General features: G+C 42.7%; 1 protein-coding gene across 1 annotated transcript in view; it reads left to right on the top strand.

The window, feature by feature from the left end:
* Nucleotides 1-23,256, top strand: part of PPM1H (protein phosphatase, Mg2+/Mn2+ dependent 1H) — a 311,176-nt gene extending 287,920 nt beyond the window's left edge. The window contains exons 9-10 of the mRNA XM_072655253.1: nt 6,501-6,652; nt 21,740-23,256. Coding sequence (XP_072511354.1) covers nt 6,501-6,652; nt 21,740-21,887 — 300 coding nt within the window. The 3' untranslated portion in view covers nt 21,888-23,256. The remainder of the gene's footprint in view (nt 1-6,500; nt 6,653-21,739) is intronic.
* Nucleotides 23,257-23,679: the final 423 nt, after the last annotated feature.

Raw genomic sequence — 23,679 nt, 5'->3', positions numbered from 1 at the left:
TTATTTATGTCATCATTATTATTATCCCTACTTTATGGATGAGGAAACTGAGACTAAGAGAAGTTAAGCGATTTGCCCAGGGTCACACAGCTAATATGTGTTTGAGGCAGGATTTGAACTCAGGGCTTCCTGACTCCAGGACCAGTGCTCTGCTGGCCCAAGTAGCACCTGTAGGAACATTTCCCAGGCTGCATCTCAATAGATTTTTGTCCTAGGACAAGAACTACAAGTATTATTCCAAAACAATGGGATTCAGAGTCCTGGGTTGTCACCATCAGGGCCCATGGGGCGATGGTAGTAGTTCAGCTTGCCTGGCACATGCTGCCTCCTGTCTTGCTCAGGTGTCTCTCCCCCCCTCCCCCACTTACACTGTGAGTGGTTGGCAGTTGGTTCAGGGGAGGAGTGACAAGTAGTGGAAATAAGGAAGTAAGACAGGTAATGGAGTAGGGGGTTGGGGAATGCTGCCACTGCCAGGGTTATTTGCTCATCTGAGAGAGAGGTGATACAGAATGAGATATTTCTAGACATGGACAGTATAGAATTTGTCTGACTTGACTCTACACATTTGTTACAAGGGTTTTGTTTTTCTTTCATTCTTTTAAATTGATAAGGCGGTGGGATGGAGGGAAACATAAATGCTTATTAATTGAAAAATTAAAGAGAAAGATGTGATACAGAAGGCTATCTTAAGAACATAATCTGTTTTCTCAACAAAAAAAAATCATTCAACAAAAAAGTTCTGCCTCATAGGTGATGTATAAGACCAAGTTGTGGAATTAGGGGAAAGTTGGCAAAGTTTTCTGGAAACTGGCTAAAGGATAGGAAACAAAGAGTAACCGTCAAAAGCTAAAAGGAGGTTAATTGGGACGTGCCTAGGGGAATAAGATTGGGACCAGCTTTTTATTATTTACATATAAATTATTTGGAGAATTGTACAGAGACAACCTTCCACTCTTTGGCCAATGAAGGGACATTCGATAGGACCCACATGGCAAAAAGAACAATGCAATTAGGAAAAGGATTTAATTTGTCAAAAGCTTTAGCCTGAGAAGTGGTCCTCTCTGGAGCCTGAGAATGTAGACTCCTGCTATTTCTTTAGTGACCAAACTTCAATTTTATTAGTGGCTGCCACATCCAGTGGCAGCTCAGGACATTTCTTTTCTCCAAAGACAGCTTGGAATTTAACTCTAGCCTCCTTGTTACTGGGGCACTTTGATAATGTTAAATTCAGATGCTCTTAGTAACCTAGGTGGAGATTGAGAGGTGTAAGAGGACCTCTCCTGTTGAACTGTACCAACAAAATTGGCCACTTCAACCCCTTGTCGATCAGAGGGCTTATTTAACAATTAAGTTTTGCATCCTACAGTGCTCAGAGCATCAAAGAAACTTCCTGCAGGTATGCCCACAGAGGAAGCAAAGAATGTTTGTTGGAGAAGCTCATGAATTCAACAACAGCAGCTATGCTTGCACCACTTGGCATTAGGGTTTGGATATTTGGTGATGCTGTCACTGGTGTTTTCTTGGTGATGGATTAGGTACAGACATATCAGAATCAGAGTTGGAGAGTTAGAAGATAATTCAGTGGCCATGAAGACCAGCCTGTACACGAAGGAAATCCCCACTGTGTAACATGTCCAACTGAATATCCAACATTAAGCTCCCAGTGGCTTTGGTTTAGAACCTTGATTTTCTGTATGCTTCAGATGAGCTGGGCCATCACTAGTCATCCTGACCTGTACCTTGCCACTGGACTCCAATTATTCTGGAGGAGAGAATAGAGCTGATGCTTTACACAAATCGACTTCACTTGCTAGTCAAGACCTCATCTTCACCTTGGTCCTCTTTGAGGATGAAAGTTGAACAGCAACTTCAACAAGGATCCTTCAGAGCCCATTATAAAAGCCAGGTGCAAGTGGGATACCTACTTTCTTCTAATGTAGAATGCAAATAGAGAAGTTTTTCTAGGAGAGTGAAGGATGGAGTTCCTGCATTTTTGTGAATATAAGTGATGAGGTTTAGGGGTGCTGGAGACCCCAAAATACTGACATGCTGAGTCCTGCTCGAATGAATTCAACACAAGCCTTCTTAAAGCCAATGAAAAACAAAGTTTATTAAGTTTATTATTACTGGGTTGACTCTTAAGGAGACTAAGCATTTGTAATGCTTGTATTCACAAGCAGACCAGATAGAATCTCAGCTAGACAGAGTCTGAGCTGGATTGAATTTGCATGCCTTCATGGAGGTGAGACGGAATTTATATACAGAAAAAGACTACAGGAGGGATCTGGGAGTGGTCTGGTAGCCTAGGGTGATGGGAGGAGGGGTTTAGGGAGGGTCTTGAGGAGAAGTCCAAGGAGGGGATGACTGGTCAAGGGTTGGAAACAGCTGGAGGCAATCAGGAGATATCAGATAGTTGAGGGTTTGGGTGGGAAGCAGGTGTTGCCAGGTAATCTGGAGTCCCAGGGGTGGTCTTGATAGATCAAGCCCTGGGAGAATCCTGATGGGAGTGGCTGGTAATAGGATCAAGGGTGGGGAGTTCAACAGAGACCTGGGCGCAGCAATAAGTAAAAGTCCATGAGCTTCCTGAGACTACTGGAACTAATGGGAAAATTAGATTTGAGTAAGAAAGGCCAGATTAAGTGGGAAGACTCAAGGGGAGCTCAAGGAGGTTCCCAGAGTCTGAACCCCATCATAAGGACTGTGACTTTATTACCAGTTACAGCCTCCTCCGCAAGGCCTTTCCTGTGCTCTACTCTCACTCCCTTCTTTTTCCTGCTTATCTGATGCCAGAAATAACCTTTTATTCACTTTTTTATGTATTTTGTATTTAATTATCTGTGCATGTCCCTTTTTTTCTCCTGTTCTCTCCCCCCAGCCCCCGTTTGAATATAAGCTCATTGAGGACAGTGACTCTTTTGGTTTTATATTAGTACCTTCTGTGCTGGGTTTTGACACCCAGTAGATGCTTAATAAATTCTTGTTGATTGATTGATTGAATCCCATTGCCTAGCATAGCACCTAACACTAACAGACATTTAATAAATGATTGACAGGGAACAAATGGAGCGTTTACTTTGTGCTAGACTCTGTGCTAAGCATTGGGAATTCAAATGTAAGAAAAAGACAATCCCTGCCTTCAGGGACCTTACATGTTAATGGGGGAAGAGAATACCCAAAAGGGTGAGGGCAGCTTGAGAAGTGTACCTGTGGGAGATGGGAGCCTGCATGATGGAAGGATACTTTGGGGTGAAGAACCTCCAGGTGCTAAGGGAGGATACAGAGTGAGACGTCAGCTGAGGCAGGATGGGAAAGTCCAGAAGGTCAGAAGCAAAGCCAGGACAGAGGAATTGAATTCTCTTTTTTTTTAGATCAATACTTTTGTTCATAAGACACAAATGGCTGTCCACAGTTTAAACCTTTTACATTTTCGTGGCAGTCTTGCTCTCAAGAGTATCTATTAAAAAAAAAAAAAGGCAGCCAGGTATGATCTTCCCTTAAGGATTTTTCTTGAGCCATTTGTAAGTAATATTTTTCTCTCTAGTAATGAGGCCACAATAGGCTGAAATGTAGAGGGGGCCATTTTTAAAAATAAATTTTTAATAAATAACTTCTGTTTTTACATCACCTACATTTTCCACTCTATCCCTTTCTCTTTACACAAAGGCAACCCTTATGCCAGTGTTAAAATGACAAATTATTTAAAAAAAAAAAACACAAAACAGTGCAGCAAATCCAGCCAACACATCAAAAAGGCTGGTGTTTACAGTGTTTCAAATGCACAGGCCCTAGGCTCTGCGAAAACAGGAGTGAAGAGTGGGGCATGGTGGTAGTGGGTGAGGTAGGGTCATGGTCTTCTCATGGAATCACCCTGCCTGTATTATTCATTGTTTTGGTCGTTATGTGTGTTCTTTTCCTGATTCTACATCAGGTCATCTAAGTCGTCCAGTGCTTCTCAGTAGACATTTCTTACAGCAGAGTGTAGTATTCTGTGGCATTCACGTACCTCCCCTTGTTTAGCCATTTGCCAAACAATGGACACCTACTTTTGTTTACAGTTCTTTGCTTCTCCAAAAAGTGCTGCTGTAAGTACTTTGGTATGTATGGGGGTTATCTCTGTTAAAAACATGCTTGACACCGAAAAAGTGTCAAGGAAAATTTATGAGAGTTCAGAGGAGTTGAACACTGGCCAAAGCTGATTCCACCCCTCTTCAGGAGGAGGGAGTGCCTTCTACGTTCATTCCCCCTGAATGAATGGGTAGCTCCCCAGTAAGGCTACAGAAGGACTACAGTTTGTTCGGATGAAGGCAAGCCATTTATACTGTTTCAACTTTTGGACTTTCCGTCACACCGTCCATTGGCCATGTGACTTCATGTTCTCCTTTCTGATAGGCTTTCCCTCAAGCAGTTCATCAAGCCTGCGCACAAGTTTCTGAGCTGTAATCTGACTGTACTAGGTCACAACTCTGATCACTTAAAGCTGGGAATTTTAACCTACGGAAACAGAATTTCTTCCTTGTTTCCCACACATACCCCATCCTCATCCTTATGGTATTGTTATCCCCGATCTAAGGATATAGATATGTATTTTAGTCACTTTCTAATTCCAGATCACTTTCTAGAATAGTTGGACCAGTTCACAGCTCCACTAGAAATGCATGAGTGTGCCTATCAAAGTTTGCCAAGTGCTTTGGATGTCTTATCTCCTTTGAACTACCCAGTAGGGCAGATCACAGGGGCATGGTTAGCTCCTTTTTTTAGATGACGCCCAGGAAGGTTTGGTGACTTCCTGGTGGTAGTGTGTCTGGCATAGTCTGGCCAGTGTCAGTATTTGCCTCTAGCCATTAATTTACACGACTTCCATCTTTCGTTTTCTCTGGCATGGTTACAGAAGAGGGGTCCTAAGTAAGTATTCTGGTTCACCTTACCCCTTCCCATCCCTAGCACAGAATAAAAGCTCCTTGTTATGTTTGTGCCCCAGGCACCCAGCACCCTACAAATAGTAAGCAGTGAACGCATGTTAAGAGGGGGGAGGGTGGCAGAAGGAGGGCAGATTGGAGGGAGAGTAATACATGCTGTCCTGGGGTGAGAGGGTAAGAGGGGATGGGGAGAAAATTTGAAATTCAAAATTCCGTGGAAATGAATGCTGAAAACTGAAAATAGATAAATAAATGTTTGTTGAAGCGATGTACTTACTTGTAACAGAAGATGCATACACAAAATCGATTTACCGTTACTTATACTAACTAGTGCAGTAGAAAATTAGATTTATGCTTCTCAGTGCTAGCAAACTATATTAATCAAGTATGTGCAAACAGTTTATATTATCTCCATTGGACAGTACAATCATTAATCTTACTAGGATCAAACCGCAAACCCAATTTCCTCAGGCTTCCCAGTATATGTGTCTCATCTTGGTGCTTAATGGCAAGACTCCCTTTCATCCCAGGCATAGGCCATGTGTATCCCTTCAAGGTGGCTGCTTGACAAGTCAGCAAATCGCAGTCAGCTAATGAGCCCTGCCCTCAAGCGAACATGGAGAACACTTGCGTCTTAAGTGTAGGAAACACAGATACTAGTGTTGGTCTTAATCCAAGGTCAGCCTGAAGGCTACAGGGTCTCTGGTGGGTCTCTTATATTTCTAGTGTGGGTGTTAGCTAGTTACTCCCAAATTCTGGTTGGTAGCCAGTGATCTAATTTGTTTACTAATTAATTTATGTATGGTGATAGAAACTAATCATATAGACTAAAATTGTTTGCCAAATTTTTCCAGTGGTGGTCTGTCCTATCTGGGGGTCTCGTATGTTTACTAGTTGTTTTTGAGCACACATATGTTGTTTGTCAAACTGTACCACACATATGCTTATCTTAATGTTGAGAAACAAATCATGGGGAAAAAATATCAAAATATTTGATCTCAGATGGTGGCCTAATACAAAATGGAGTAGGGTATGTCAGAGTAACAGTTTTCTCACCACATTACTGAGCACACACTGTGTGTCCAACACTGCTTCAGGCTCTTGAAAGAACTCCTTAAATTTGCAAAGTATACCATTTTCCTTGTAAAGTCTCAGGCATCACATTGTAAAATTGCTTTCTTTGTTAGCCAGTAATGGTTTGCAGGAGTTGCAAAGGAAGGACAGGCATGGATGAGTTGTGGTCTGAAGGGAGTACCCACAGGGACAGGATCACAAAGCCATGTGAGTTGAGTTATCGAAAAATATTTATCAAGCACACACTCTCTCTCAGTCCTGGTAAAAAGTAAAATAAAAGCAAATGTTGGGCACAGTACTGAATCAGGTCATTTACACTGATTTATTTGCACAGGCTCAGCCCTCTAAAGTTTGCACTTAATCCAGTAGTCTCTTAAAACTATTCTGCTAACCAGGAGAAGGATACAAGTGTGAAGGAAGTCTTTGGGAAAGCCAAACTGTATAAGCAAGCAGATTTTCAGAGGTTCCTGCGTGTCCTCCATCACATTCTATCTCTGCTTGTGGTTGCAGGTGAGAGTCTACGATCTCATGCAGTATGAACATGGGGCGGACGACGTGCTGATTTTAGCCACAGATGGACTCTGGGATGTTTTAGTGAACAAAGAAGTGGCTGAAGCAGTCACACAATTTCTTCCTAACTGTGATCCTGATGACCCACACAGGTTTGTGTTTTTATGTGATGGTTTTAGGGGCTGGTTGTCTGGTGACCTTAAGGGGAGCTCCTCAAAGATGCGTTTGTTTTTTTAAAGCTAAAATAACCTCCTAGGTATTCAATATTCCTGTTTGCTCCAGAACATCCTACCGTTGCAGAAAAGCTGTATGTGTCCAGTTATAGACTGAGTTTGTCATCTGAGGACTATCTTAAGTAAATATAAAAAGGTTTATTACCAAAGGGCTGGCCACCAGCTAAATGGTTTCTTTTTCAGCCATATAACCTTAGCAAAGACAGTCTTCTAAAGTTCTGAGGAGGTTGTTATATGCGTTAATGGTGGGAGCACCCTCACCAACCAAATCTCAGGTCCTTGAAATATTAAAGTAATAAAGCCTGACATGGATGGTTAGACATCATAACTCAAGAAGGAGATATCTCCTCAGGGTCATTCCTCAGGCAGCTTATAAACCGAAGATGTAGAAGTAAAGTCTTCATACCTTTTCGGGTCTGTCAGGGGCAGCTTTTGTTCTGAGATAGTTTTGTGTTCTCATTACTAGTCAGAGCAATAATAGTTCATCTTTTTGCCTTTCTTAATAGTGATGGCTGGTACCGCCCCTACATTCTCCTTAACCCAGCCTGGTCATATTTCTTTGGAACTTTTTTTTAGAACCACAGTAAAAATTACAAAAACTTTGAGTTATAAAAAAAACCAGTGGAGGTCCCAGAGAAGAGACAGATGAAACATACCTCCTTCCTCATAACAGAGAGGTAGCCAGAGTATTTTGTAAAGGGCACCCCCTCTCTCAGAGGGCAGCTATCCCAGATCCAAGGTGCTCTGTGGATCAGCCTTCCTAAAACCTCATGAGCCCTCACAGATGGTTTTGCTTTCAGTAGGAGGCTAGTCATCATAGTTAGCTCAAAACAAAGGTATTTACTGAAATGACATAGCATGAAAAATAATTACAAAACATTCCTTCCATACACCTAGGGCTCATTTTCCTACAAATACTCAGAGCCCCCAGCAGACTAGGGGAGAAGCACACGCTTAGGGAACACATGTATGCAGTGCAAATCCCACCTTCAGTGTTGTAGGGATCCCAGCGTAATAGTAGACTCACACTACTTTCTTCTGACCATATGTATATTTTTACTGGACAAGTCACTCAGCTGGCCTCCCTGGTGTTCTGCCTGAATCTCAGTGCCCTTCTGCCAGGACTATTTCATCTCACTGGCCTCCTTTCCACTAGGTGTTACCATGGGCAGATGGAGAAAAGAAAGAAATCCCCTCCCCTACCTTGTGCAACTTTGAAGTGTTCCTCAGACCTCGCCATCTCCACTGATGGTTTAAAGAGTGTTCGCACTGTTACTCCAGGAAGGAGAGCAAGTCTCATCAGATTGCCAGTAAGGAGTTTGTAATGTAAAAAAAGGTTAAGAAGCCCCTGTTCTAAAGGAATAGTAAAGTGTAAACACATCTTTACGCTTTCTTTAAGAGCTTTAAACTCTTTCCCTCCACTTACATTTTAAAATTTTGTTAAGTGAGCAAAGGAAAATTCAGGGATCCCTTTATCAGCCCCCTATGCCCTAGACACTAGTGGACAAGGTCTCCACATCAGAGGTTTCTGCTTTAATTGTTGGAGGTTTATGGGAGAAAGGGGGAGGTGAAAAGTCGTCAACAAAACTTTTTTAAAACTATATTAAAATGCTAAAAATAGCATATAAAATCCAGCGTTGGCAAGGCCGTAGAAAAATAAGTAGTTATTGCTTTGCTGGTGGGGGTAGAGATGGTGCAGCCTTTTGAGGAACAGTGTGGTAAAACTTAGCATACATTTTGACCTGGTGATTTCATCAGTAAGACTATTTTTAAAAAGGAAAAAATAGCCTATTTGTATGAAAATACTCCTCTCTGTTCTATTTGTAATAACGAAGGTGCTGGGCTTATAGTCAGGAAAACCTAATACAGTAGTTATGTGACCCTAGGCAAGACACTTAACCTGTTTGTGCCTCAGTTTCCTCCTCTGAAAAATGAGGGAGTTGGAGCCAGTGAATTCAGAGACTCCTTCCAGGTCTAAACCTATGTTCCCAAAGTGGAAAACACAAAAAGAGTATGGTGTATTAATGTAACAGAATGTCCCATGAAAATTATGTGTGAACCATTAAAGAAAACACAGAAGGACCTAAACAAAGCATCGAACAGAAATATGTGCACATGGACTACCACTCTGTGTGCGAGAAAAGCTCTCCAGAGACTGCCAAGGACAATTATTAAAGCACCAGCATTTCCTCTGGGAGATAGGTTCAGAGACTGGCAGAGTTGATTGTGCTCATCAGAATTCCCTCTCTGGCCACGAGCTTCCAACTGAAATTTCACAGTAATCACGAAGCAAAGGAACAGGATTCAGTCATAGCAAAGGAAAAGTTTTGATTGACCAAACAGAGCAATAGTACTGAAGAGATCAGAGGTGCACCCTAGAAGAAAAGAAATCTTGTTAAACAAAGCATCCCTTCTTTCCATCAGGTGTACGGTCACACTGGGCCTGGAGTCACGAAGACCTCACACAATTAGTGTGAACCCTGGGCAAGGCTTACTTAACGACTATCTGCCTCTGTTTCCTCATCTGTAAAATAGGGTTAATTAATAGCACCTTTCTAGCTTGGTTGTTATAAGGATCAAACAAGATAATAATTGTAAAGTGCTTAGAGTGGTGCCTGACACATGGTTGGCACTGTCCAAATGTTAGCTACAATTATTACTACACAAGGAGAGATGGGGGGAAGCAGTATGGCGGACCACCATCTTCCAGCAGTTGCTGTTTTCCTGAAGTCCGTGGGGTGGACAGGATGACCTCACACTTCCTCCTTGCCCACAGGTTCTTTGATTAGCATGTGAGTCTTTTGCCCGTTGAGTATTTTTCTGCCCATTCCCATGGTGCCGCTATATTCATGTTGATATGAGCTCATTCTATCTGCACTGATGAATACAAAAGGTCAGAGCCAAGAAACTGAGAATTAGAAGAGCTAAATGATACCAGCCCTCTTTCACAAGTAATATTTGTTGGCAGTTTGGCTGCGTACCTGCCCTAGTTCATCAGTGCTCTTCTCCATAGCAACAAATCGGTTGGTAAAAGACCCAGCCAGCCCAGGAAGCCACTGTGGGTATCTCAGCGGGGGTATTGTGGGATATGAGGGTCTCCTGGGCTTTGGACAGGACTGTTGTCATAAAGAAAGGCACGGAGATTGATTTGAGGACACCTAGGTAGGACCCCAAAGGGAGTTGTGATACAAGGGGGGCAGGTTTAAAAAAAAAATGAATGAATGAAGACTTGAGGTCTGTATTTTAGAAAACAAAGGGAACCATAACCAAAGAGGGTGAAGACTGTCCAGGAGCCAGGCTCAATTCAGGCTGAGACAGTGATTCAGGACCAGGATTGGAATGAAATGAAACACTGGTACATCATCCCTACACTTAAAAAGAAGTTTAGGTAACGCTAGAAATATTTAACGAAATAAATAAAGCTATAAATTTTTTTTAAATGACATGGAAAGGATTCTCAATGAGGATATAGCACTGCTTCAAATAGAATCACATCTCCATAAAGAATTAATTCTGGACAGAATGGTATGATGGCTCAAAATGTCAGTAATGTGTCCCTTGGGTCTGTGAGGCCCTAACTCTTGGTAGGCTGGACCAGTCAATCCTTCCTTGATTTTTAAGAAAAAAAAAAACTAGTCTAGTCCATGTGGAAGGGATGCTAGCAGAAATGACTTATACCACCAGGGTAAAAGGAAGAGGTGGAGGAGGAGGAAAAGTAATACATTATTTCATGAGGACAGTCAGGTAAGAGATGGCGCTTCAGACTGGAGATCAGAAGATCAGGCTTGATTTTAACTTTGAGACCTTAGACAAGCAGAATCGTACTAGGAGTATTTTCATCTGGACCAAAAAAGCAATTGGGGAGGGGGAGGCAGAGAGGGAAAAGGTCCAGCTCTCCCTGTGGGAGGGAAATGAACCCCTTGGGTCATCACCCTGGCCCCTGTTCATTATGGCTCTGAAGACAGGTCACAACCTTCCTGGTTCCCAGTTCCTCCTTTCCCCCAATTCTTCTTCCTTGGCATGATAAACCCTGTCTAATTGCAAGAATTCTTTCATCATGTACTCCTTAAAAACAAGGAGACCTTGGTGTTGAGAGCATTTATGGGATAGAATTCATTAATCCAGGAATAAGAGAAAATCTACTGATAAATAGATCATAGGTTCATAGATTTGAAACTGAAAGGATAACTAGGCCCGTGTCCTCAGTTTTTATAGAGGATGGAATAGATTAGATTTAGAGAGCTGAAGTAACTTGCTCAAAGTAAGCGCCAGGGCTGGGATTTGAGTTTAGCAACTCCAAAGTCAGAAGGCCTTCGTGGGGATGTGTTGCTTAATGCATATGGATTCTCTGCCCTGTTTATTTGAAACCCTTAATGACTGAATAGAAAATTATAAACATGCCTAATGTATACTTCCATATTTTATATGTGTAACATATGAGGTGTGCATGTACAGACGTTTTTGAGGGATGGGTATTAACAATGATACCAGGCTATTCACCCTCAATGCCGCAGTATCCTTCTGTTGGAAACACCATTGTGACTACAGAGAACCCAGCAGCAGCCACTGGGAAGGTATAGACTAAGAAGCAGCAAGATGGGCTTTTGCCTGTTTGTCTCCTACAATGACCTTTGTGAAGCTGCCACGCTGAATGAATGACTGGGAAAGCAGGGGAGGCTGAGCCATTATTTTCTGACTGTGCCTCTCAGTACAGGCTGCAGAGCAGAATGTGAGAGCAACCCAGACCGGCCTGGTGTCCCCCCAAGGAAAGACACTTCAGGTTTCCATTGGTAATGAGTAGCTTCTCCTCCCCCCTCCCACCACCCCCATGGTGCCTCTCCAGGCTGCTTTTCTTTCTACTTGGTTAGTCATTCCAGGGACTCAAACAACCCTTCATCAGCCCCCAGTGCAGCAGAGAACAATGCGCTTGCTTCTGGGGCCCCTTTGGGGAGGGGCAGAAAATTCCTGTGGATACTCAAGAGGCCAAAGAGCTGCCCAGGGCTTCCCAAAGCTTCCCCTTAACAGGAGAGGGCCGGAGAGTCTCCAGGACTGGCGTACTCTAGGGAAAAAGAGTCAGAATCCTCTTACTTTGAATGTTTTAATTGAACACATTCTCTTTCCCTCCCTCTCCCTCTCCCCCCTATCTCTCCCCCCTTTCTCTGTCTTCTCTCCCCTGTCTCTCTCTTTTTTCTCCCTCCTCTCTTTCCCTCTCTGTCTCCCCTCTGTCTTTCACCCTCTCTCCCTTCCTCTCTCCCTCTCCCTTCTCTTTCTCTCCCTTCTCTCTCTCTCTCTCTCTCTCTCTCTCTCTCTCTCTCTCTCTCTCTCCCCCCCCCCCCTTCTCTCTCTCCCCTATTCCTTCAGCTTAGTTGCTCCCCAGTTTTTCCCTTGCAGAAATGAGGTAGCCCACCACCAAATACTGTGACAGCTGAAGATCTGCTAGGGGGTGGGAGTAGGAACAAGGAATGATAACAAAGGTTGGAGAGCAAATTACAAGCCTTGTTTTCTTTAGATGACATTCTTACCAAGGAGAATGCAAAGCAGCATCTCCCCTCATGGGGTTAGCATAAAGAAGCATTTGTGCCACTTTGACCCTCCTAGTGCCCTCTCAGGTGGAAAGGCGATCAGAATGGGGTGCTGAGAGCTCTCTGGCTTCAGCAGATCCCAGTAGTCCTCTGCTTTTTGGAGCCACTTGAACGAAAATCAGAAGGTGGCCTTGTGAGCAGTAAGCTGGGCCATCAGTGGGCAGGCAGTCTCTTTATCCCCTTGCATTCTAGAGTTTACCCTAAAGTGAAATTCACTTGGCTGTCAGAGCACAGCTCCCTATATCAAAGTGAGCTGCTCACCTACAAAACGTTGTGAGGATTGTGATGGGGGAGGGCCTGAAGATGCTGTGGGATTGAAAACCTCCCCAGAGGGAGTTAGGGGATGATGGGAGTGGGGTGAAGAATGAGATTTGGGATTGGCTGTTAACCCTGCATGCTGGAAGGGTCCCATTCCTAAAGAAAAAAGAGATGCAAGCCTGGAGGCAGGAGGAAGGGAGAGATTTATGGGACCTTGAATTCATAAGAAGGCACTTAGTGTGATAGCAAAGGAGATGGGACTAGTGTTGAGTCATGGGTCTTGGGGCCAGAAAATAGTTAGGAATAGATGGTGGTACAGATGTAAATGCCATACTCCCTCCTCAGTACATCCACACACACTCTTTCCTCTCTAATCCATTATCCTCAGAAATATCCTTGCCTTGCATCCCAGGATCCTTGGTACTGCAAGGACTGCTGGGATAGGCTAGTAGTTGCACCTTTGAGCTCTACTATATTGCAGATGCAGTGCTGGAAAGGTCAGAGCTAAGAGAGCATTCTAGAAGCCTTCATTTATACTGCCTCTTTATTCCCATCCAAGTCCCCAGAAGCACAACATGCACCTTACTAAGGAAGGACTCAATTAGTATTTTTGACAATGAGAACACCTACGATGCCAGGTAGTGAGTATTATCATTAAATCTGGGCTTTCAAAACCTCCATAGCATTCCATTTATTTTGGCAAAGGAAATGAAATCTTCTTTTATTAAACCCTTGGGCTGAACTGTTTACTGGCAGGGCCATATGGTTTTCCAGAGACCGAGCTCTAAAAGCAAAAAAAAGGTTTATTTGTGGTTTTTCTTGCTGGCTATTACAAGTTTTAGAACAAACTCATTAGTGTTGGATCTTGTGTTTGATGAATAGATAGGAAGCAGTTTGACTTGTTTCTTTCAAGTAACTTAGCACCAGCTGACTGGGCATAGGAGATGGAACTGGTCAGGTTTTGCCTGGGACCTCCTTTCAACAAGGAACATCCCCCTCTTTCCTTGGGATATTTATGCAGACAGGGTAGCAATGGAGCTGCTATTTTGTTGTGACAACGGAACGTTTGGAAGGGTTTGGCTGGCCAGGGCTGGGATGCCAAGCCTGGTAGGAGAATGGCTTGCTTGACTTTCTTAATTAATTTTTTTTTCAATTAGCAAGCACTTATTTTCTCTCCCTCCTACTTTCTTTCCCCCTTGGGGGTGGAGGGAGTCCAAGCCTTATAACATGCTGCTTGACTTTCTCATACTAAAATAATGCTTTGGGGAATTTCAGACTAACCAAACGCCATCTCAGAAAGCTGTAAGACTAACCAAGAATGCTAATGGGACCCTTCCCCCTTCCTATCACACCCCCCAATACAATCCCTGCAACCCATGAACTGGGCAGGAGCAATCATTCTTCAAGCTCCTGTTTCTTGGGTTAGGATATGAAATGCTACAGGGAAAAGCTGCTGTTGCATGAGGGAGCTCCCTAAAGAAGGCATTGCCTAGTCTCCAACACATTTGTAAAAGCTGGTTATAATGCCGGCTCAGCAGAGCTGGGCATAGCCCAGGCATTCCTTGGAATCACCCCATATCCTTTTCAGAAACGAGAGGGAGATTCCCCCCACTTGAAATCTAAAAAGCCTATTTGTAAAAACCAAAAAGATTCTTTCTATGCTCCTCCATCTGTATTTCCTACAGGGTGTCCTGCTTTTTATGTACAGATAAATTTAACTCATTAATTCTCTGCTAATTGTTCCTTATACTGTCTCTTGAAAAAGCCTAACCTTTATGATCCAAAAGACATTCTGAAATCCATACCTACCTGAGCAACTGAGTCTAATGTAGAGTTTATGTGGGAGGGGAATGTGCCCTAAAGCTGAGGATTTGATAATCATGGGGTGGGGGTGGGGGTGGGGGTGGGGGTGGGGGTGGTACAGCAGTAGCAATAGTAATAGAGCTAAGAAGAATATTAGTAGCTAACTGGTTTTCAATTAATAAGCATTTATGTTCTCTCCTCCTTATTCTGTCCCCCCCTCCCCCCAAAAAAAAAGAAAGTAAAGAAAAAAATCCTTGTAAAAGATATGCGGAGTTAAAAACAAACTCTCATGTTGACCACATCCAAAAATGTATGTCTCTTTCCACACATTTAGTTCAACTTCTGCTGTAAGGAGGTGGTTAACAAACACAAAGGCCCCTGAATCGCACTTGGTCGTTGCATAGATCCTGAGTCTTTCCAATTTGTGATTTTTACAGTGTTACAGTAGAAGTTGTTCTCCTGGTTTTTCTCACTTGACTCTGCAAGCTCTTCCTGGGTTTCTATAAAATCATTTCCCTCTTCATTTCTTACGACATAGCATTAATCTGTTCCATTCATATACTTTAAGCTGACCTCTTTATAGCACTTTTAAAGTTGGCAGTGTTTTACATGTATTATCCATTTGATTCTCGTAGCACTCCTGTGAAGTAGGTATCATCATCATCGTTTATTATTCTTATCCCTTCATTATAGATAAGGAAACTGAGGCTTAAAGTAGGTTAAGTGACCTGCCCAGGGACTCACAGCTGTGCCTGAGGGACTTCAAGTCCAGTTCCTTCTGCCCTAGGAGTTGGGATCAGTTCATTCTTTGTAAGGGTACTGCTAGGGCTTAACCCAGTGCCAAGCACAAAGGAAACATCTGACAAATGTTGGTGGATTGGTACTAAACCAGTTGAAATTTACAGTGGGAAATATCCCATCTTCACAGGTATTAACCAACTTTATCCTTAAGTCTGGGAAAGAGGGCTGTTTCTTGCCCATTTAGAAGGATTCCCAGGTCAGTGCTGCCGGTTCTCCCCAGTTTGGGGGGCAGAGCTGGTGAGAAGAGGTATTGGCTTTCCCTGGCAGCCAATCTCAGCAGCATGGCTCTTCAACCTGACTCACAGTCACACATCTGGCTTCCTCTGCTGTTTTCCCTTTTTCCTCCTCCACCCACCCCCACCTCCCAAAGCCCAGGGAAGGCTCTCAGCCAGGCCACGTGAGGTTTGCCAAGCCCATTCCCGCTTCAGCAGCTCTTCCATCCTGCAGTGCTTTGCTGATCAATATTGAAAGCTTCAGCCCGAGAAGAAGAATGTTCTCAAAATACGAAAGTTGCATTCCGGTCAGACTCCTCATTAGGAGAAAGTAGATGCTTTGCAACTACTTCAGCAGTTCTCTGATGCTGTCCTGACAGCTGAGTCTGAAATCCGCTGCATTAGTGAGTAAACGCGGTCAATAATGGACCCACAACGGCTATTCATCTACAACTTCCAGAAACCGCCACCCTCGCTCACCCCCACCGTGCTAGGTGCCAGCCTCAGCAGCTGAGTCTGTGGCCCTCTCCCACTGTATCGTTGAATTGTTTTCCCCTTCCTTTTCTTGATCCCCTCAGATGTCTCTTGCTATTATACTTTTTTATGGGTGTGATCATATATTATTGACTTCTCTAAGAAAAAAACAGACTTTACCACTGGGTGAGTTGTATATTGGCTAGGGTTTGGGGTTTGGGTTTTTTTTCCCTAGATCTCAGTGCCCCTCCCTCCTTTTGTTAAAAAGCCCTTTTGTTCTATTAATTGTAGAAATGTCTATTTCCTTCTTTTCTATTAAGATAGGCCTTGTAAAAAGTAGAGAATTCTTGTTCCAGCCAAGTACCCATCTATTCAGTTTTAAGCACTTTCAAAGCCTCTTTATTGATCAGTTTGTAATTCATAAAGTTCCATAAAGCTTTGGGATTGGGACAAAGAACTTCTCAATCTATGGCTATGTAGGGGTAGAAAGGAAAAAGGGAGAGATGAGGAGATGATTGAAGTGCAGAAAGTCAGAGTCCTTTCCCCCTTCCCGCTAGCTGTTGATTTTTCTTAGTTTTCAGCATCCGTAGTGTCTGGGTACCACTTATCTGTTTGTATGTTGTGTTTGCACAGCAGAACATAAACTTTTTTGTAGGCAGGGACTCTCATTAGGTTCTCTATGTTTCTTTTGTATCTCCAGTGCCTAGCACAATGTCCTGCACACAGTAGGTATGTAATAAGTGCTTGTCAAATTGAATCAAATGTCAGTACAACTTACAACATCCTTCAGTATAACCACTATCACCATAGGCAAGTAAACTTCAGCAGTTGTATTAATGAACCACAAAGGGTGATAGTAGTGGAGAGGAAAGAAGAGCCTACCTACAGACTTCAGTATTCAACATAGTGTCAGGGTAAGGAGGATGGACCAACAAAACAAAGGAATGTCCCATTCCTGCCTGTGGAGCTATTGGGCTGTGTCTGTCTCTAAGGTTGGCTTAGGGGTCTTACCAAGTGTCCTTGTTGGATGTTGCTTCTTTCTTGAGATCTCTTCACTAGATGCCATGTGGATGGCCTGAAGTTTATGCTAGAGAACCAGTTTGGGCCATCTGTCCCACCCCATTGTACCGTTCCTAAAAGCAACCCACTCCCTTCACCTTTTTTCTTAGATTCCCCTGTTAAGGAGGGGGTTTGACCTAAGAGACTGTTTGGGGGCAGCCTTGTCCCTTAGAGACCAGTGTTAGGAAAAGACACATTGCTGGTTTTCCCAGTGTGTTTCACCAGACTCCTCTCAATAGGAGATGCCTCCCATTCCCACCCCACATTATTATTGCCCTGCATGGATATATGGGCTAGCATTTTCAAAGAGAAATTGAAAATTTCTTCACATGGGATTCTCTCTTACCTTCTTGAATTCAAGGTCTAAAGAACACACCTCCAAAGGGGAAGGGAGAGGTAAAGAGAGGAAATAGCACATTGATTCAGAAATTATCTAAAGTGATTGTCATACTTTTTAATGTATCTAGAAAGTTAATTTTTATTTATAAAAGGAGCTGAGTTTAATTGATTTGGAAAATATTTGCCTTTTGTTGTCGACACAAAAATGCCTTTGTTTTTTAAACAAAATGCTTTGGATCCATCGTTACGCATTTGTTACAGAAAAATATTTTATAGAAAATAGGGAATTAATGGGCTTGGAAAACTATAGATCAATGAGCTTAACTTCAAATCCTGGCAAAATTCTAGGACATACTTATTAATCAGGGGCCTAGAGATGCCTACAGACCCCTACTCGGAATAATGTTTTAAAATGAATAAAAGGAAATGCATAGGATTATGAAGAAAACCAATTATATTGAAAGTCAAGAAAATATTTTGAAAACCAGTTCCAGGACCCAAGTTAAGAATCCTTAGATAATTTAAACAAGTGGTGAAAAGGAATGTGTAGTAAAAGCCACCATGGTCTTATCAGTAACAAATCAGGCCAACCTACCTTCATTCACAAAATGTGAGAGTTACAAAAGTGGTCAATCTGGAGAATGTTTTAGATACAGTTGACCTCAGTTTTAGGAAGCATGTAATGGACATGCTCTTCTCGTGAACAAGAAAGATGTGCGTCGGACAGTCGGAGTTAGTTGGATTCTGCATTGATTAAATGTCCACGTCCCAAAAGTAGCCATTAATAGTTCCATGTCATCTTACTAGGCAACCTGTAGTGGAGTGATGCAAGGACCTGTCCTTTTTCTTGTTGTTGTTCAGTCATTTTCAGTCACGTCTGACTCTCCCATGACCCCATTTGGGGTTTTCTTGGTGGATATAGGAGTAGTTTGCCATTTCCTTCTTCAGTTCATTTGACAGATGAAAAAACTGAGGCAAACAGAGTTAAGTGGCTTGCCCAGGGTCACACAGCTAGGAAGTGTCTGAGGCTGGATTTGAACTCAGAAATATGAGTCTTCCTGGTTCTCAGTCCAGTGCTCTATCTACTGCATCACTTAAGGGACCTAGTCTTCCTTTACCACGTATTCTTTAATGGTTTTGTCAGTGACTTGGTATGCTTATGGATTTTCAGATGACATAAAACTGACAAAAGTACCTAAAGCAGTGGGTGATCGGGTTCTGATAAGTTCCTGAAAGGCTAAAATATCAGGCCAAATATGATATGGTGAAATGTAATAAGCATGAACTCATATATTGCCGAAGGTTGGTTTGGTTGTTTTTCCCTAAACCCAAATCGAAATTGGGGGAACTGTGGCAAAACACTGGTCTGAAAAGGTCTGGAGAATCAGCACTGTGGGGAGGCATCTAGGAAAGCTGTGTGATCTTCAGACTGTGATCAGCGCTGGTCTGACCGCCTTCAGCAGTCCTTTATGAAGTGCCTTCTATGTGTCTGACACCGTGCTAGCTGTGAGGGATACAGGAACAAGCGCAGCAGTCCCTGTTCTCAGAGACGTTGCATTTTATGCATCTGAAATATGGTTCTGTTCTAGGCACCATATTTATAGAAGTGCCTTCCAGGGTTGGATATCCAGGACTTCAAGTACAGAGCTGAAGATTAGGCTGCATCTAGATTAGTGAAAGAAACAAGCGGTGCTTAGCCTTGAGAAGAGATAGGCGGTAGGGGAGAAATTGCCCTCAAGCATCAGGAAAGAAGTTACAGTGGTTCTGCTTGGCCCCAGGGGGCCAAATAAAAAGCTTTTGGTAGATGTTACAAAGATATTGTTGATAAGAGTTTGCAGAATATCTAAGATTAAAAAGGAATATATATAATATATTCAAAAGTATATATTATGTATTTATGGTAAATATATTCAGAACTATATAAAATAAACAAAATTATGTTTATATACAATATCTATTCAAAATTGTATTTATATAGACATTCAAAATTATATATTATATCTTTATGTAAAGTACATATATGCAATGCAAATATACATGTATGTGTATATATACATACATACACACACATATATGTAATCAATTACCATTCACCAATGGATCAGTGATCAAAAATATCAACAGTTCTCAAAAGAATCATCAACTATTAACAGCTATATGAAAGATTATTCCAATAAGAAAAATTCAAAACAAAAAATTTCCAATAAGAAAAAATGCAAAAAAATAAAAACATTTCTGAAGTTTTACCTCACACCCAGCAAACTAACAGAGATGAAAATAATCAGTGTTCAGAGTCTTTTGAGAAAGGCCGATGAGCTAATACTGTTGGTACGGCTGTGAACTGGTCTGACTCTAACCATTCTGGAAAGCCATTTGAAATTGATTTTTTAAATGTGAATGTCTTTTTTAATGTTTAATTAAATTTAATCTTTTTTTCAATGAGCAAACATCAGTTTTCTCTCCTTCCCACTCCCTGCCCCATCACTGAATAAAGAAAAAAGACCTAACAAACAGCTAGCATTAATATAGCCCTTACTGTATGCCTGCCATTACACTAAGCCCTTTGCTGATAATATTGGATTATTTCATTTCACAACAACCCTGGGAGGTAAGTGTTGTTGTTTTGGTCCCCATTTTATAGTTGAGGAAACTGAGACAAACAGAGCTAATAAATCTGAGGCTGCATTTGAACTCAGGTCTTCCTGACTCCAGCCTCAGCCTTCTGTCCACGGCAGCACCTGAATGCCTGGATATGCATGTATCAATAAATGCGCACAGTCAAGCAAATCAGATTCCCACATTAGCCATATCCCCCCACCAAAAAAAAACCAAATTATCTCATTTCGTGCCCAGAGTCCATCATCCCTCTTGTCTGGAGACATAGCATATTCTGGAATTATGGTCATTGTGTTGATCAGAGTTCTCAGGGCATTCAAAATTGTTTGGTTTTACAGTCTTAGTTGTTATAAATTGACAAAAATATTCCAGATAGGTGTTAGGTAGTGTTACTGTGCTTTTAAATTTTGTACTTATTTTTAGCATAGTTAGGCTCAGTTTTAACTTTATTTTTTTAAAAAGTTCTAAAAGCAGACTAGAGGGAGGGGTGGATGGAGGGGTACATGCTGTCCTAGGGTGGAGGTGGGGAGAGATGGGGAGAAAATTTGTTATTCAAAATCTTATGGAAGTGAATGTTGAGAACTGGAAAGTAAATAAATTACATATTTAAAAAAAAGAAGTCCTAAAAGAGGAGGTAAGGAATCCCACCGCTAAATTTAGAGGCTAGTACCACCCAGCATCACCCTAAAAGCAGCGACACTAGATGTGTTTACAGGGAAGGTTGATGGTAGGGGTGTGGATCACAAATGAAAATTATCTAAACCATACCTGGGTAAATTTTTGTAAATTAAGTACATTAAGTGGTTTTTAAACCTGCTTCAAAACCTATCAGATGATTTAGTTTGGGTTGTTTCGTTATCGTAGTCTGTGAACTAAAAAAAAACCAAACCATTTGTTTCCTTTTCTGTTTTTGGGAAGACAAGAAGCAATAAAATGGGGATGTAGCCATCCCCAAAAAGAGGGTCACACTTGGTGGGGAATTTTGAACATTCCCAATTATAAGGATTCCAATTAGTTACCCAGCTCTCCCACTCATTACCAAGGCAGCGTTTCTTCACCCCGGACTTGGAAAAATGTTTTTGTGACTATATTTCAGTGCAACTGGTTTTCTTTGTTAAGTCTACGTATTTTCCCTGATACGTTCAAAGACGTTCTGAGCAGGGGGCCATCGGCTTCACTCGACTGCTAAAGGCAACCATGATGCATAGAGAGGTTAAACTCCCCTGCACTAAGGGGATGCCAAGACAGTTGTCATTTTTGAAAGGCTAACTAACAGCAGATGTATTAATTGAGCCATGAAACTAAGCACTGGCCCATGGGCCCAGACCCAGAAAAGAAATTGTCCAACCTCAAACCAGTCAGGCAAAAGGCCTAAAAGACCATCTCCTGTGCCTCTGTTTTGTATTTTCTTGTTTGGTTTCCATGGGAATTCAATGATGAGGGAATTGAGTGACTTTCTAAGCAAGACCCAGTGTAAGCACAAGTGCGGGGGAGGGGTGATAAATGTGGATTGGGACCAGTGTCAGCGTTGCAGAATACCCAGAATTTCCATGGTCCGGCCTGATGGTGTTTGTACAACTACACAGCTGTCTTTCCCTGCCCCGCCCCTTTTGAGCCCCAAGTCCTGACTGAGGCCGGTCTCCTGCCTTCCTCTCTTACATTCTGTGTATCTTGTTTGGACAATTTTTTTTCTTGCATGCTGATTCCCTCATGAGAATGTGAGCGCCCTGAAAGCAAGGAGGACTGTGTTTTTTGCCTTTCTCAGTATTCCCATCTTCCTTGCTTAGCCCAGTGCCTGGCATACAGTAACTGCCTAATAAATGCTTGTGTATTGACTTTTGCTTCTGCTTCCTCCTGCGCAGGTATACACTGGCAGCTCAAGACCTGGTCATGCGAGCTCGAGGTGTGCTGAAGGACAGAGGCTGGCGGATATCCAACGACCGCCTGGGCTCGGGAGACGACATTTCTGTCTATGTCATTCCTTTAATACACGGAAACAAACTCTCATGAGACTTACAATGGCCCAGGGGACTGGGAGGGTTGTTGGAAGAGTCTCTTTGAGGAAGGGAAACGCAGAAGTCAGTTCCAGTTGGTATCCTCCATTCTCAATCCATGCCAGGTGGGCAAGGAGTTTGCTGAGACCCAAATGCCTCTATCTTACAGTGCTTCAGGTATCTCTTGGATTCCACCTTCTCCTCTGTTCATGGGAATTGGGCACTAAGCAAGAGCAAAATGCAAAGACTTCTCTCGTGCATCAGGTTTCTCTTGCTTCCTTTTATAGATTACCTAAGTTGAGGCCTACGCATTTGGGGCCATACGAGTATTTATTTTGTTCCAGAGTAGTTGGAGCAAGCATTTTCAGGTATAAACCAGTTCAAAGGTGTTCAGCCAATCAAATTGCCAGCTTCCCTGAGAACTGAGAAAGATACACACTGGAAAGTCACTGTTAAGTGAACGCTGGATTGGACACTGGAAGTCCTCCAGTCAGCCTGGTGCTTGTTACAGGGAAAGCTTATAAGACATGGGTGGTTTTTTATGGGTGTAGATTTTTGTGGGGAGGGTGGGGGGAGGTGGTTTGTGTTTTTGCATTCCTTGAATCCCCATCTTCCTGGTCCAGAGTGCAGGGCTGGGATATCACAACTCCTTGCTGAGAAATGCATTTTCCAAAGCCAGCCCAAGACAGTCCCTGTATTATCTTACCTACAAGGGCCCAAGCAGCCATGTGGAACAGGGCCCTGGATGACAGAACACTATTGCTGTATAATAGTGATTGTTGTCCCAGGCCATGTTCTCTTTCCAGATTAGTTTGTTTTCACCAAAATCTGTTAGTCACTTGGACCTTTCTAGCATCCACCATTATCCTCATTGGTCTTTCCTGTTGGGGGTCCAAAGTGTCTCTCTGGGAGTAGGGTTTTACATTCATTGAATGGCTGCCTCCCTGTCTCCTCCTATCACCCATCCTGTTTAAAGGATCACTGTGTATATGGAGACCTGTTTGAAGCAATGTTTAGGAGACCAGGGTGGCTGGGAAGTTTCTTACATTGACCTTTTAGCCATACCTCCTTTGAGGAGTACCACAGCATCCAAGGTCATGTTCTTTCCCCAATCCATACCTAAAACCAAACTGGGATCCCTGTACAGACCAGGGGCAGGTGTCTCAGGCTGCCCTGGTACTCATCAATGTTTTTCCAATCTGGTCTCTCTTACACCCTAGAGACTGCTTCACCTTTCCTCCCTGCCATCTCTTATCTTGAGATTTGATTTCACAGTTCTTGCTCATACACCAAAGGACCCTACTTTCATAACCCTAATCCAAACCTTGCCAACTTTATGTTTTTAAAAGAGGGATTCAAAATGAAGTAAATATTCTTTCTGACTACTGTGCAAACTACAGTGCTTTGCTTTGTGAGACCTGAGATGAAGCAGGGAGTGGGGTCCACCAGCTACGTCTCCTCCGTGAGCCTCAGATACTTGAAGTGTCTTCACCAAGCTAACCACCTTCCTTAATGAAAACTATTTCTGTAGGCCGGTAAAAGAGAAGGGAGTTGGTGTAATTCTAAAAAATGCCAGCTAGCCAGTTCCACGTTTCACACATATTTGAATTCCTTCCCCAGAGGAGAAGAGGGCCAGCATTTCCAACAGGCTGCCACGTCTTTGGCATTCCTGGAGGCATTAAGATTTTCTTAGGATTGGCTTAGAGCCTTCCCTACTCAGGAACTATTCCATGATGTATAAAGTAGTCAGCTGCCAAGTGGCATTTCAGTACTAAGATGCTCACCAGGTATTTATCCCCAACCGCTGG

The sequence above is a fragment of the Notamacropus eugenii genome, chromosome 3 (assembly GCF_028372415.1).
Source record: "Notamacropus eugenii isolate mMacEug1 chromosome 3, mMacEug1.pri_v2, whole genome shotgun sequence".
Lineage (NCBI taxonomy): Eukaryota > Metazoa > Chordata > Mammalia > Diprotodontia > Macropodidae > Notamacropus > Notamacropus eugenii.
Note: the sequence above shows the minus strand (reverse complement) of the source record. Positions and strands in the feature narration are given on the sequence as shown.